The 15,951-nt window shown below is 38.0% G+C and overlaps 1 protein-coding gene across 26 annotated transcripts in view; it reads left to right on the plus strand.

The window, feature by feature from the left end:
• The window catches only part of PARD3 (par-3 family cell polarity regulator), a 706,589-nt gene that overhangs the window by 448,437 nt on the left and 242,201 nt on the right, over window positions 1-15,951 (plus strand). For all 26 annotated transcript variants that reach the window (XM_032259797.1, XM_032259804.1, XM_032259806.1 and 23 more), the window contains 2 exons: window positions 7,538-7,726; window positions 8,486-8,656. In XM_032259797.1, coding sequence (XP_032115688.1) covers window positions 7,538-7,726; window positions 8,486-8,656 — 360 coding nt within the window. The remainder of the gene's footprint in view (window positions 1-7,537; window positions 7,727-8,485; window positions 8,657-15,951) is intronic.

Below are 15,951 nucleotides of genomic sequence, written 5' to 3' on the forward strand. Positions count from 1 at the left end.
ATATATATATATATTTTTTTTTTTTTTTTTTTTTTTCTTTTTTTTTTCTGAGAAAGAGTCTTACTCTGTTGTCCAGCCTGGAGTGCAGTGGCATGATCTCAGCTCACTGCAACCTCCTCCTACTAGGTTCAAGCGATTCCCCCAGCTCACCCTCCCTGTAGTAGCTAGGATTACAGGCATGTGACACCATGCCCAGCTAATGTTTGTATTTTTAGTAGAAACGGGGTTTCACCTGTTGGCTAGGCTGATCTCGAGGCCCTGACCTCAAGTGATCCTCCTGCCTTGGCGTCACGAAGTGCTGTGATTATAGGCGTCACTGTGCCCAGGCCCTGTGTAATATTTTTGTGAATCAAGAATAAATTATAGACATTCTTTCCCGTTATCCCTGAGTGCTTGAGTGTATCTATCCTAAGGAGGAGGATATATATTTTTTCTTCTTCTTTTTCTTTTTTTGGAGATGGAGTCTCATTCTGTTGCCCAGACTGGAGTGCAGTGGTGCTCTCTCCACTTACTGTAATCTCCAGCTCCCAGTTCAAGCAATTCTCCTGCCTCAGCCTCCTGAGTAGCTAGGGTTACAGGCAGGTGCCACTTCATTGAACTAAGTTTTGTATTTTTAGTAGAGACAGAGTTTTACCTTATTGGCTAGGATGGTCTTGGTCTCCTGACCTCGTGATCTGCCCACCTCTGCCTCCCAAAGTGTTGAGATTACAGGCATGAGGCACCGTGCCTGGCCCGAAGGAGGACATTTTCTTATGTAACTGTGTTATAGTTATGAAAATGAGTAAATTAATTGTATTATCAGTTGTCCCAATTAAAGTCCTTTATATCATGAATGAATGAGAGAATGAATGAATTACACGGATAGAATTTGGTCCTGTTTCCAATTCAGGATTGTGCATGGCACTTAGTTTTCACGGTTCTTTAATCGTCTTTAATCTGGAACATTTCTTCAATTTATCTTTGTTAATAGTTTTTGAAGAGCAAATTACTCCTTGCAAATTTTTAATTTTTGAAGGGGCAGATTACTTTGAGAATGTCCCTCTATTTGAGTTTGTCTGATGTTTTTTTGATCGGGTATTTGGGGGGCTAACATTAGAGATTAATATTTTTGCAAAACATTTTTTCCTCAGCATTCTTTTACCAAGCGAAAAATCCAAAAGTCTTTCAAAATGTGTTTGGCATCTACCATTCGAATTAGAAAAGAGCATAGTAAAGCCAGATGTGACATTTGAACTTTACTAATAAGAATAATGAACTTTATAATATCAGCACAAATAACATACAGAAATGTTCATCTCACATATGGGATAAATTAAAATGGGAAACTTAAGGAAATTTTGGCATTTGATTGGAGGGTTATTTTATTAAGAGTTTTATCATGGTTTTAAAATTTTCCTTAAATTTAAAAACCATGATATTTGTTCATAATATCTCAGATACCTACCTGCATTTTATTTAATCTCCGTTGGTTGAATAAGTATATTCTCTCTTTAATGTCTATGAAAAATTCTGTTCTGTGTGGCGCTCCGATGGTCTGCTGTCATGGCATGGTTGTTTTGTTAGGGCGTCCTAAGGTGCTCACTCATAGCCTGTCTTTGTCCCTAGCAGCAGCTCTTGCCCACCATGTACAGGTGGGTGGGGAGCTAGGGAAGGGACAGCATTAGGTGAAATACTTAATATAGATGACGGGGCGGGGTCCGGAGGGTGATGGATACAGCAATGATACCTATGTAACAAACCTGCGCATTCTGTGCATGTACCCCAGAACTTAAAGTATAATAAAAAAAATGTATAAAATACAAAGAAAATGTATTTATACACCTAACCTACAAGAGTATAACCCCAGCCTAACCTACCTCATGTGCTCAAGACATTTACTTTAGCCTTCAGTTGGGCAAAATAATTAACACAAAGTTATTTTACAGTAAAATGTTGGATATCTCATGTAAATTGTGGAATACTGTCCTGAAAGTGAAAAACAGAATGGCTTCGTAGGCACCATCAAAAGCTGAAAAGCCATTAAGTCGAAGCATTGTAAGTTGTGGACCATCTGTATAACCCTCTGCCAATTTTCTCCTCCATGCAGTGTTTTTTTGAGGAAGCAGAATTAAATAGCATACAATGAATTTTTTGTATTATCAAAATAATGCATCTGAACTGTAGAAAATTCAGTCATGCGTAGAAGAAACTCAAAATCACTTGTTATTCTGTGACTTCAGTATTGTCATTTTGATGTATTTTTTTTTATTTGTGTCTGTGAGTCTAGCCAAAGGTGATATATTTTTTCAAATGATTTTCTTGGTCAGGCGCGGTGGCTCACCGCTATCATCCCAGAACTTTGGGAGGCCAAAGCAGGCGGATCACTTGAGGTCAGGAGTTTGAGGCCGGCCTGACCAACGTGGCAAAACCCTGCCTCTCCTAAAAATATAAAAATTAGCCGGGCGTGGTGGCACAGGCTTGTAGTCCCAACTACTTGGGAGACTGAGGCAGGACAATTGCTTGAACCTGGGAAGTGAGATTGCAGTGAGCTGAGATCGTACCACTGCACTTCAGCCTGGGCAACAGAGTGAGACTCGATCTCAGAAAAAAAACAGACAAATAAAATTCTTGTCCACCTATTTTACATGTATCATGTCCCAGCCACATATCCTATATTGTTAAATGTCATGCCCCAGGCATGAGTAAAGACTGACATAAATTCCGACCTTGTGAATCTTCTAGTGATCTTTGAAGGCAGACATTATTTCATAAAAATATGTTGTGGAGGTTTTTGATTGGCGTACTGGAAGTTATGAAAACCCATATGGTGAAACCCAATTTCTTAGTCACAAATACTTTCTTGTCTTACAAAATAGTTTGCTAAGATACTTCATAACTGCATGGCTTTCCATTGTGTAGATATATATTAATTTTCTTAGCTTACTGTCATACATGTCAATTTTTAGCTATCATAATTAAACAATATCCTCACAGTTAAATCTTTGTACATGATCACAATTAGTTTTATAGGCCATATTACTAAAAGTAATATTTCTAGCCTAAGAAAAAGACAAACTGTAGAGGATTTAGATAAGCATTGCCAAATTAGCTTCCATAAATATTGTGCCATTTTTTACTTTCACCAACAGTGCAAGAATCTTCTACACTATTAGATATCATTATTTTTATTTTGTAATATTCTATGGCATAGCAGTATTTGTTGGATATCATTATTTTAAAGAAAGTATAATATATGGAGCAATTGAATAACCTTTGATTGATTTGCAAGTAAGATTGAACCTTGTACTTAGAGGTTTACTTATTGATACACTCATCTTTCTTTAGTGAATGGCTTGTTTACATCTTTTTCCTCTTTGATGCAGACTGCTTATCTTTTTTTATTAATTTATTAGAGATTTGTGTATTAAAGATGGTAACTCAGCTGGGCATCGTAGCTCTTGCCTATAATCCCAGCACATTGGGAGGCCAAGGCAGGCGGATCGCCCAGGAGTTTGAGACCAGCATGAGCAACATAGCAAGACTCTGTCTCTACCAAAAATAAAAAAAAGTTAGTCAGGCTTGGTGGTGTGTCCTGTGATCCCAGCCAGCTACTCGGGAGGCTGAGGGCTGGAGAATCTCTTGAGTCCAGGAGTTCAAGGTTATAGGGAGCTATGATCACACCACTGCATTCCAGCCTGGACGACAGAGCAACACCCTGTGGCAAAAAAAGAAAAAAGATAATAACTGTAGATAAGGGCAGATCTTGAGAGAGAGAAATTAATGATTTAGAGTGAAATGATAAAATTTTGCTGAGTCACGTATATTGTTATACAGCCCAAAATAGGATAGTAAGCTCACTCATAATTTTATAGTCTTCTGTCACATGTGCACAGACCATGGATTTTTGTGCCTCTCTTCACAATATTTTGTACATTCTCATCCAAATCTTCATATGTTGCAGCTCAGAGATTACCATTTCCATGATTGTTTTTCTGCTGTTTAACACAGTCAGCTCTTAGTTCCTTTTTTATAGATACACCTGTGCTGCAGATTAACTGTGGATTCGGGCCTATGGGCCAGCTCTGTTCTCAGTTTTTGGACTGTTATTTGGGGAAGAAGGAAATTGGGGCCATGGTAGTGGCCACTTGTGACTCTTTTTGCATCTCACTACAGATACAAATAATACAAATGTACATGTTTTCTGCTTTTCTCAGGAGAATGGGATAGTAAGTAGCCTTCACGATACCCATTCAGCAGGTTCCTTAGCAAAGGTGCTCTTTTGTTTTGGGCATTTAAAGACAACGAATGGTAATGGAGAAATGGGTAAAGGAAGAACTGACAGGCTTTATTGTTGAAAAAAATCACTTGAGATAGACACACAGGTATGTGCAAGAGATGGATGTGCTTGAGTGGCATGACCATGCACAGATGAAGTGAGGAGCGAGTTAAAGAAAAAACATTTTTTGCGTTTCTGTAGGAAGACCGTAATTCGAGATACGGTTGATAAGGTGCAGAGTCTGCATGGAATAACAGGGTGATCAAAAGTTGGCTTCTACTTTACATCAGAATATAGAGATTCCTGTGCTATCTGACTTTACGAACCTTCTCAGTCATAGAGCATTTCAAATGATTTTTGAACAGGAAAATTTTAAAAAACATTTTTTCTGCCAGAGAACTAAGTTCTAAAAGCTGGCATCAATTTCTGTCTATGTCAGGAGCCAAATGGGTTAATAATGGAATATCACATGAAATGTACAGTCTTTCACGTCAGTGTCCTTAATGATAATAATGACTTATGACTTGATAAGAAAGCTGAAAAAGATTGATCCCATTCTGCAGTTATTATGATAAATGAAACTATCCCCTGGAGAATATGCTTTTTTAAAAAAAAAAAAAAAAACAGGTTCAGTGTTCAGCAGTCAGAAAATATTCCAATTTGATTATAATTTTTCTTCATGTATGCAGCTGGCTCCTTATCCTGATCTTTCAAGTAGGAAAAATATGAGAATTGTAAGCCTTGGTAAAATGTTATACAAATGTAAAACTCAGTAAACGCTGAAAAGGCAACTGAAGATTCAAATCAGGAAGTAACAATTAAGAACCTTCCAGAGTTGAGGCAAGTGAGCATATTGAAGGATGAGACTTAGATGTGTCTGTAGAAAGACTATCCTTCTTTTCCGTTTCTTTTCAAATGTTGCTCTTCCAGGCTTATAAGTACTGATTGACAGAATAATTTTTATTTCAGTTACCTCTAAATTTAAAGTCAAGAGGAACTGTGGTGTATATTGATGCTATTGATGCTGTTTTGTATTTTAAACATCAAAATTTAATGTACCTTTTATAACATATTTTATATTGAGGTAGTGCAGTTCATCCACACACAGTCGTTATTAAGTACTCTTTAAATGTTTCAAGGGGCTGGGCATGTGGGTCAAGCCTGTAAGGCCAATACTTTGGGAGGCCAAAGCCGGCGAATTGCTAGAGCCCAGGAGTTTGAGACCAGCATGGCCAACATGGTGAAACCCCGTCTCTAAAGAAACACAAAAATACACCCAGTTTGATGACATACATCTGTAGTCCCAGCTACTCTGGAGGCTGAGGTGGGAGGATTGCCTGAATCTGGGGCCCTGGGGAGGTCACAGCTGTAGTGAATGGGGATTACATCACTGCATTCCAGCCTTGTTGACAAAGTGAGACTATCTCAAAAAAAAAAAAAAAAAAAAAAGCCTGTTTTGAGTCACCTGCACCACAATAAAGTGTATTGAATGTCCATGTTTATAGAGCAAAGCGTGTATATAAAGATACTTCTGTGTCAAAGTATTTGATATATTTGATCTTTTTTTGCCTACCATAATACGTTGGATTTTTTGAGCTATAATTGTTCCCTGGGAATAGTTTAAATATAGCTTCTATAATGAGCAGGCCTAAGGCTTTATTTGGACTTTGATCGTAAAATGTATTTGCTTTGCATAGTTAACATGACCATTACCCTGTACTTTTTCAGGTTTTTATTTTGAGTTCGTCATTATGTAAGTTTTAATGTTTTTTTAACCCATTAGCAAGTTTATTATAATTGATATGTTACTTGTCTTTAAAAACCATGAGGCTGTCCTTTGAGATAGCACAAAGACGTCCTACCATAAAATGTTAACGTTGAATATTTGTGAGTTGGAAACATCACTTTACATATCACATTACTGTGAGTCTGAAGACTTACAGATAGCATATTGCCTATTTTATGATGGAAACAATTCACTTACAGGTAGTGTACTCTCAAAATGTATTTTATGTAATTGAGACATCAGAGACTACATGTTTACACCCCAAATTCCTCACCACACCTATTTTATAATTTCTAGGTTGATTTCCATTCTTATTAGGATGTTTCAAAAATCTGGTAGGATGCAGTCACCTACTTTCTTCGTGTTGTTGAACATTCCGTAAAAGCACAATCTGTTTGAAGTGTATATTCCTACATATCTGTGTGCCGTTATGTTTCTTATTCTTCAATTATAATTTGATAAGTCAAGCTTGAATGACTAAACAGATACTGGAGAAATAGTTCAAAGATTGGGAAAGAGCAGGAGAACTAGGTTGTAGGACTAGATATGCCATTCAGTTTTTACTTGAAGAGCCAGTGCCACGTGCCTCTTATGTAGTTGGAGCAAGAGTTTGTGCTTGAACAAGTGTCCTGGCCTTAGCGATTTGGACGTGACCAGCATAGAGGTGGTAGAAATCGTGGCCATGAATGGGATTGCTGAGGAATAGCTAGAAGGCTGAGTACTTCCTCTTCTGGATTGCAGCCTTTCTTAATGATAGACTGTCATCTTAATGCATTTTATCCAATTATACATTAAGCTTTCATTTCTTCCTCTCTTCTAAAGGAGGTGAACAAGAATTTGTATATCCTAAATGTGTTTTATTTTAAAAGTCTTTGTCTTCTGTACTTGGTGACTGTGAAGTTAAGTCTTGATATATAACTAATTAATTAAACAATATTGCTTGAATAATATTCACCAGCTATATTATGTATGAAAAAATGTGGAAAAATTTTCTGTGATATTGTGTATCTCTGCTTTGTCTCACAGATGTTGAAGTTACAATCCCTCAAAGAGAGGGAGATGAATTATATTTATTTATTTATCTTGACTCCTGTTGTTACTGTTATTCTCCTGTGGTTTAGAATATATAAATAGACCCAAAAAACCCAAACTTTAGAAGTATACTAGTCTTTAGTCCTTCTACTACATTTCCCCCATCTTTCTCAAATCTGATGTACATTTGGTTTAATATTGAATAATTGCCACATAAAAATATTAACAGCTGGTTCCAGGAATCTTCTGGAGTGTGTACAGATGTACTATTTTCCTGGATCTTGCCGCGAAATCTTGGTGGAAATATTTTGCCTCTTATGATTAAGGAACTGTTCATTAGCAGTCTTTAAAAATAACTTCTGTGCTGGGAATACATTTTGATTAAAAAATTAAAAATAAATAAAAATAACTTTGAGAAAGAAACATTGGAATATAGTGTGCTATGCAATTTTGTTCCCTCTTAGAAAGCAGAAGATGAGGATATTGTTCTCACACCTGATGGCACCAGGGAATTTCTGACGTTTGAAGTCCCACTTAATGATTCAGGATCTGCAGGCCTTGGTGTCAGCGTCAAAGGTAACCGGTCAAAAGAGAACCACGCAGATTTGGGAATCTTTGTCAAGTCCATTATTAATGGAGGAGCAGCATCTAAAGTAAGTGTCAACTTTACCACACATATGCCTGTTAACAAAAATTTTAATTTCAACCCTAATCCTATTTTGAGAACATGTACAGTTAACAGATGTTTTCTCATTTCTTCATGGTACCCATATTCACAAACAAACAACTATTAGATACCTCAGTGATGTGTCATGTGGGGATGGAGTCCATAACTTCAGCCCTTCATTTTTTTCTCTCACAGAACATACAACCCATAGACATGCCAGTTAAATGAAGGTAATTTATGCAAAGATTTGGCATAGATCCTGGCACAGAACTGGCCTATAGTAGATGTTAGTCTTTCCACTCCCCTCCTGTGTTTGTGGGTCACTTATTCTATTTCTCAGCCTAGAGACAATTTCCTGGCCATTTGTTAAGGGGACACTTCTCTGCAACTGTCTAATAGCCTTGAGCTTTTACATGTCTTGGGTTGTAAATAACCTCTATGGGTGTTTCTGGAAGCAAGAAAGTAATCACTTTGTGTCCTTTGAATTAGTATGCTATTTTGGTAAACAGATTATGATAATGACTTGATTTACAAATGTATAAATGATTGAAATAGACACAGGCTACAATGGCTGCTTAGACGTTATTATGCCAGCATTCAATTGGGCATAATCCATTAGGATTAAAGTTCCCAACTTTTTTTTTTTTTTTGCTTTGTTTTTATTTTGTTTATTAACTAAAGGAAAAGCTACTTCTTTTATAGCCGTCTATTTAATCGCACTTATTTTTACCTGTTTTCTTCCCAGGATGGAAGGCTTCGGGTGAATGATCAACTGATAGCAGTAAATGGAGAATCCCTGTTGGGCAAGACAAACCAAGATGCCATGGAAACCCTAAGAAGGTCTATGTCTACTGAAGGCAATAAACGAGGAATGATCCAGCTTATTGTTGCGAGGAGAATAAGCAAGTGCAATGAGGTAAAAAAATGCAAAACAGCACTAGCATCTGCAGTAAAACTACATTTCTGTCCTAATTTTGGACAAAGGGTGTTAGGTTCCAGGACGTTACCACAAAAGACCATGAATTATCTTAGCTTGTTGTAGTTTTATTATTTTGTCAGTGGATTGTGGTTTGTGTTCTTAATTCTTGTGATCAACATATTCCTAAGTGGATATTAATACTCCTGTTGCCACCTCGGCAGAAAACACTGGGATCTGAAGAGCACCTTTGGCTCAGTTTTCTTCTTGAAATCAGGGTCACATCTTCCTTCTCAGAGCTGGCATTTTCTCTTCTAGTTGGGAGGTGAATCATGCGGAGAAACAGTTGCTTATTCATTTGTTTATCTAAAATGGGATGCCTCTTACAAAGGTTAGTAGGGATTCTTTCCCCCTTCCTGTTTTTTTCTTTGTTGTTGAGACAGGATTTCACTGTGGTGACCATGTCGGAGTTCAGTGTTGTGGCCACAGCTCACTGCAGCCTCCATCTTATGGGCTCAAGTGATCCTCCAGCCTCAGTCTGCCAAAGTCCTGGGATTACAGGCATGCGCCATAGCACCTGGCACACAGTCTGGTTTCTTAGATGACGGTGTTCTCTTGGACATTATCAATGTCCAGTACGCTACACCACTAGCGTATACCTCCCTCTCTGTCTTCAGTCCCTATTTCCTCTTTCTCTGTGGGGTTGAGCCTGTTCTCTTTGAATGCCTCCTTTTTCAGTGATCCGTATTGCAATATACTCTCCTTGTTCTAAATGTATGTTGCCGTCTGGAATTAGGAGTGAGGAAAAAGAAACAGGACATCCTCTCTTCTTGAAGGGTAGGATCATCTATTTTCCCAAATATGTAAAACATACTTTGTTGTAGAATAGGACATTTGAAAGTTAAAAATGAATTATATGTAGAGTTGTTAACATTGGAGCTTGAAAAAAGCTAAATTTCATGGATCCATTATAAATTATGTGCCATCTATAGAAAATAGGTCAGTCTTGCCCATGTGCAAAAAAGAGCTGTTGAAAATGTGGTGTTTTTCTTAAATCGATGTTCAGATTCCCACATATTAAAATCAGCTAAGATAAAATGATTAGCAAATAATACAAACTGAAAATTATACCTAAATAGTTTGTTTTTCTTAATTTTAAAACTTCTGTTTAATAAACATGTAAAGCAAACTTTTCAGGTTGCAGTGACCACTCCTCTGAACCTATGATACAAGCATATTTTACAATGTAAATATAATCTGGAGCTCGGTTGGTAGTCAATATAAAGGTGATGTATTCTGAGAAATCACTGACCACTGAATTATTTTGTTACTATTATTTGCCAAATGTGGAATGAGTTAACAGTAATTAACAAATTAATTTCCATATCAAGAGAACAATGTAACCTTAACAAAAAATTTCAGAATGGAAAAGAGTGGGACATAAAAACATTCATTTATGTAAGATAAATATAAAAATAATCCCTCAGAGTAGGGTACTGGGTTAATTTTTTTTTCTCTCTTCCCTCTCTCCTGGACTGATTAAGTAATAGTTTTTATTCATTGCAAAAGCATTAGCTGATCTTTTAACTTAATTCCCACAAAGCATTAAATGAAAACATCTCAACTGTAAGTTTATAAATATATCATTCTCTGTTAGGCCTTTTTATTTTTGGCCACCTGAATACTTTCCCATTCCATAGGACAGTTTTCATTCCACAGATATTTATCAAGCATCTTATGTGTATTAAAAAATGTGTTAGATCCTTGGGACACAGCAGTGAATAAGACAGATGAGATGCATTCTAGTGGACAACGTATCACCTTCTTAGTCTTTTTAGAGACCAACTAAAAATCTTAACAACCTCTCAACATTTTCCTTCACAGGAAACATTGAATGCTATAGGAGGACTTAAAAATGCAGAAATGAACTGAAGATCAGTGTTCTGCTTTTATCTGATTCAGATTATTCCCAGTTGTTTCCCCCCAAACAGTGACAAAGTAAACCAGTACCAGCCTGAAAATGTTTTGATAAAAGCGCTGATTTTATTCCCTCTTGTCCTGTAAGAGACATGAAATTGGAATCCCCTGAAATATCTGTGTCTCGTTCATTTCTGCATATGAGTATGTGTGAATGAATGTGATTTAAGTAAGGAAACAGCTGCAGTAGACAGTAATAGACTTTAATATTCAACATTCCTTATGGTATCATTTTCATACATTGCTGGTTATTACTGTTTTTTAGGACAGCATGAACTTATAAAGCAGTTATATCAAGAATGTCTTATGAGTGCTGTGCTGTCTTTGTAATACTAGCAAGAAGCCTTTTGTACTGAAAGGGTTTAACTAAAGAATTGTATGAAGACAGAAGATCTCAATTCAGCTTCCCATAAGGCATAAGACATGATTTTTCAGCTGTTGTACTTACGCATTACCTTTGGAAAACCACCTCCCTTGCACACTGGGAGGGTGTGTGTAAATTATGTTACAGTAAATATTGATAGAAGCATAGGGCATCACGCTGTCCTGAACAAATCTCAAGCCAAAATAATGTGCTGAGTTGTCTTTCTATGTCTTTTAGCCATATAGTCCAGTGTTTGCCAATCAGAAAACTGCATTTTGCAATTTCATCTTTAAACCCAAGATTTGCATATTTAATTTCAAGCTAGGAAAGATAAGAATGTATAAAAGAAAATCTTTTGTATTTTATCACATATTTCTTTCTCTTACACATGGAAGTGCTATGTATTATCTTAATATGTTTTCTTTATTTTTTCATTTTTGTAGAGACAGGGTCTTGCTGTGTTGTCCATGCTGGTCTCTGACTCCTGGCCTCAGCCTGCCAAAGTGCTGAGATTTCAGGCATGAGCCACCTCACCTGGTCCAATCTGCTTTCTTTAAGTTTATTTGTCAGCTCCTTTCACTAGGTATTATTTTAAAGCCATGCATTTCCCTAACATTAGTCCCAAGAGGGCACATTGGAGACCTTCTCTGGGAGCTATTTCTTAGCCTAATTGCTTGGTCTTTCAGGAATCTGTGGGTACTGTCTCATTCTCAAAGTGTCTCTTGTCTACTCTGTTTTTCTGCTGTTGTACTTTGGATCTTCTCTAAGGGTTCCTCTTTTCTTTCTGTTCTTTCATTGTTCCTGTCTTTCAAGGTTCCTTCGGGTCTGTTTGTTTTTACTCTGCTCATGCTCCCTAGCTGTTGTCCACTCCCTGGCCATCTGAAACCACGTTAGGATGAATACCATTATCCTCTTTCCAGCTCACAACTCCACTATGGCGCCAGATCCCTCTGTCCACCTGCCCAGGGACATATTTCCTCGTGTTTTATGGGCACCTAATTCACAAGGCACCACATTCTTTCTGTTGTAGAAGGCAGAGATCTGGGGTCACCCTTGACCTCTTAAATGCTGTCACTATGCTTGTCCCTGTTGTTTGCCTCTAGAATTTCTCTCTTTTCTTTTTTGGAGACAGAGTCTCGTTTTCTCGCTCTGCCGTGTAGGCGAGAATTCAGTGGTGCAGTCTTGGCTCACTGCAGCCTTGACTTCCCAAATTCGAGCAACCTGCCACCTGTCTCCCTAGTAGCTGAGACCACAGGCATGCACCGTCACAGCTAGCTAATTTTTTCTTTAAAGATGGTCATCTTTCAGCCTTGGTCTGCCAGAGTGCTGGGATTATGCCTGTGAGCCACTGCGCCTGGCATAGAATCTCTCTTCGCTCAGCCTGTTACCCTTTCTTCCCTCTCCCACTGCCTGAGTTCAGACCTCATCCTCTCACCAGGCTCACTGCTGCAGATCCCTGAGGGGTTTCTCTGCTTTCTCCCTCACTCCATTCTCTCCAATGCAGTCAGACAATTTTTTTGTTTGTTTTGAGATGGAGTTTCACTCTGTTGCCCAGGCTGGAGTGCAATGGTGCAATCTCTTCTCACTACAACCTTTGCCTCCCGACTCAAGTGATTCTCCTGCCTCAGCCTCCTAAGTAGCTGGAATTATAAGCATGTGCCACCACATGTGGCTAATTTTGTATTTTTAGTAGAGATGGAGTTTCTCCGTGTTGGTCAGTCTGGTCTCGAACTCCTGACCTCAGATGATCTGCCCACCTTGGCCTCCCAAAGTGCTGGGATTACAGGTGTGAGCCACCGCCGCGCCTGGCCGCACTCAGGCAGATTTTTCTGCAAAACACATCGATCATGTCAGTCCCTGCTGAAATCCTTTAGGAGCTTTCCATGACTCCAGGATCAACGAGTCTCCATCATGGGGCCCACTGGGACATACCTGATTGTCATCGGTGCCCTACATCCTCTGCAGCACCTCTGCTCCAGCTACTCAGTGTTTCCGGTAATTTCTCAGACGTGGATGCTCTTTAACGTCTCTAGGTCTTCCACTTGAGTCCATCTGCCCCTCATCCTAGCAAACACTTCCACAGTCTTTCATTTTCCGTTTACCTCTTCCGAAGTATGTTCATCGCCCTGTGAACCTACCTCTACCCAGCAGCTGTCACGCTGCTGGAACTGTGAATTCTGAGACTGCCAGAACTTGGTCCATCTACCACGTTTCTGTCTATCCACTGCTGGTATCCAGTCCAGGCCCGAGAGGTCAGCTGGCCTGAACGCCAGTGAGCAACCCTGGAGAGTCTGGTGTTTTTAAAGAAAAATTGGTCTTGTTAATATTAGAAACTGAAATTCTGAAGTCACCCTCAGACAAGGTATACAAAATGAATTTGGGGCAGTGATTCTTATTTTCTTTGCGTTCCTTCTTTCCATACATCTAATGGTCTTACCTAACTACACTTAAAAGCATTGCATAAGCAATCATTGTTTGTTTTCTTTTTTCTTTTTTCAAAGGTAAAGGGATGGCTTCCCCTTGTTTAAAACTACTAAAGGATGGTTTCACTTTTGCAGAGAAAAGCTAAGACCTGGCATTCTTTTCCATTGTTTCAGTTTTGGAATACACAAAGCAGGGAGAGAAGACTTGTTTTCACTTACTCCAAAGGGCATGTCTGTTGAAGGCTTTCAAAGGAGGCTGGTGGGGAATGGAAGTAAACACCAGGCATCATTCCTTGAACGTTTAAAATAGCCTCTATATGAGAATTATGCTGATTTCAAATATTTTAAGGAAATTAATATTTATAGAAATTACTGTAATTTAACATAGCTTCCAGACATTTTATTATACCGATGTTAGAAGTGATTTTGTGTAAAGCCTTTTTTTAGGGCCAGTAGAGAATATCACCAGGTGAGCTTTCTGTCTTAGACCATATTGAGGGATTTAGTCATCAAGGACTTCTTTAAAATGAATTCTTTCTCTAGGTTTAATCCTCTTAGAATTAGAAAACTATATTAGAATAGTAAGCAGCCTAAGGTGTCATTTATGAGTCTCTTTGTTTTCTGTATTAAGAAATAAATGCAAAAAGGTCAAATGATTTGCTTCAATAGCTGCAAGGCCAGCATAGGTAGCTAAGTAGTTTAGAAGCAAAGTGTCTGTTTCTCTTACACAAGTGAGTGGATCTAATTGACTGTGATTTTGTTGTTTCGGCATTTTGTATCCCAGTTGTGTTGGGAAGTAGTGTACAATAAAAGTATGGGCTTTACAATCTGAGGGAATCGGTGAAATTCTGGCCCTGCCATGTGCTGCCTTGAGGAGCTCACCTCACATTTCTGGTTCTTGCCATTACCCTCATGGGGATGTGAAGGAAAATAAATGTGGTCCTGCTTGAAAAGAGAATGTGAAACTGTACCTTAAATCTGCCTTCATTCTCCTCCAAAACTAAAATCTGTCTTTTCGTTAGTTGCTTTATGTTTACTTGGCTTCTGGATGCTAATATTTTCCAGAATGTGTATTTGTAATCTAGGTTAAATGTCTTTTAATTTCAACATTATGCTATGCCCTCAGTTTTAACAGCCTATTTCCACACGATGTAGTGTGTTTTAAGGAAAATATGACTCGCTCACTTTTAGGAATGAATTTATTAATCTAATTATTCCACCAGTGCCTACTTTATGCTAGACATTGGGGATAAAATAGATTATGTTAAAAAAAAAACCTGAAATATTGAATAATATGATCTTTCCAATCACCAGTGAGAATCCAGTTTTAGGTTTGCTGAAGGGGGTTAAGGCCATTCCAATAGGAACTTTTCAGTGTTTGTAGAGGAGGTGGTGAGATACATTTTATTTAGGTGAAAGACACTGTTTGACTTGCTAATGCACGCTCACAGCAAACAGAGATTTTATTAAACCCCACAGATGAAGTCACATGAATCTTCGTTATTCACCTAGCTTATTGTTTCCTTTGGGAAAGTGTGACCACAACATGAAATGTAAAGGCCTGTTCAAAGAGTTAAAAACAAGTTTTTTTTTTGACTCGTGATAATATATTTTCAAATTACTGTAGCCAAAGACTATATCACTGTACAGTCCTATGAGTGCGGGTTATCTTGCGGGAACCTGAAGCCGTTTTTGTTGTTGAATAGGTAGAGAGGCTTTCCTTGGGATGGAGCAGAGGGGCCCAACAGCCAGTGCTGTAGGTGACTGTATTTAGTTGGAATCAAGAAAATTTTTGGACATTAAACCACAAACAGACAACAAAATGAAAATTGCAGTTCCGCTTACTTTGATTTATTCTTCTAATGAAGCTTAATTTTAATAAAGTTTTAATATAAGGTGTCTGCAAGGGCGTGAGAGCAGCCGGGGGAGCAGAGGCCAGCCCTTCTCCCAAGACCACTGGGGTTGCCCCTCTTCCTCAGTGCGGCAGGGGACCCTTCCCACACATTTCTCTTTCCTAAGCGGGTGTACTTGCAACAACAAAAAATCATCAAAAGATTTAAAACAAAACTGTAACCCCGATCAGTTTTTTTTTTAAAGAAATTTAAAGCCATTGTATCTTCTGTTAAATATTTATGTAGTCAACTATTGATGTCTTCATTTAAATCTGTCTTTTGAGATGCAAATTAAACATGAGTAGAGAGGTAGAGGAGGTGGAGAATCTTTCCCATGAAAACGTTCAAGTGCTTGTTTTTTTTCCTGAACAGACGTCTTATTGTTTTTCTCTAGAAAACCTGAATGTACTATTTTTTAATGGAATTTTTATTTGGCTTTATAAAATTTTAAAATAGCCTTTTGGGATATTTAGGGATTTCTCAAGAAGAAACTTTATAAAGGTTTTATCATCTAGAAAATTACAGCATTATGTAGCTCAATTAAATACATTTTTCAGGCAAGCTTGAGGATATGTTGTCTGTCTTCTGATAAATTGTTGTATAGTAAGACTTGTTTATAGAGTCTTGCATATCAAGTCT

Source organism: Sapajus apella, unplaced genomic scaffold, assembly GCF_009761245.1.
Source record: "Sapajus apella isolate SASKATOON/1434 unplaced genomic scaffold, GSC_monkey_1.0 scaffold111, whole genome shotgun sequence".
NCBI lineage: Eukaryota > Metazoa > Chordata > Mammalia > Primates > Cebidae > Sapajus > Sapajus apella.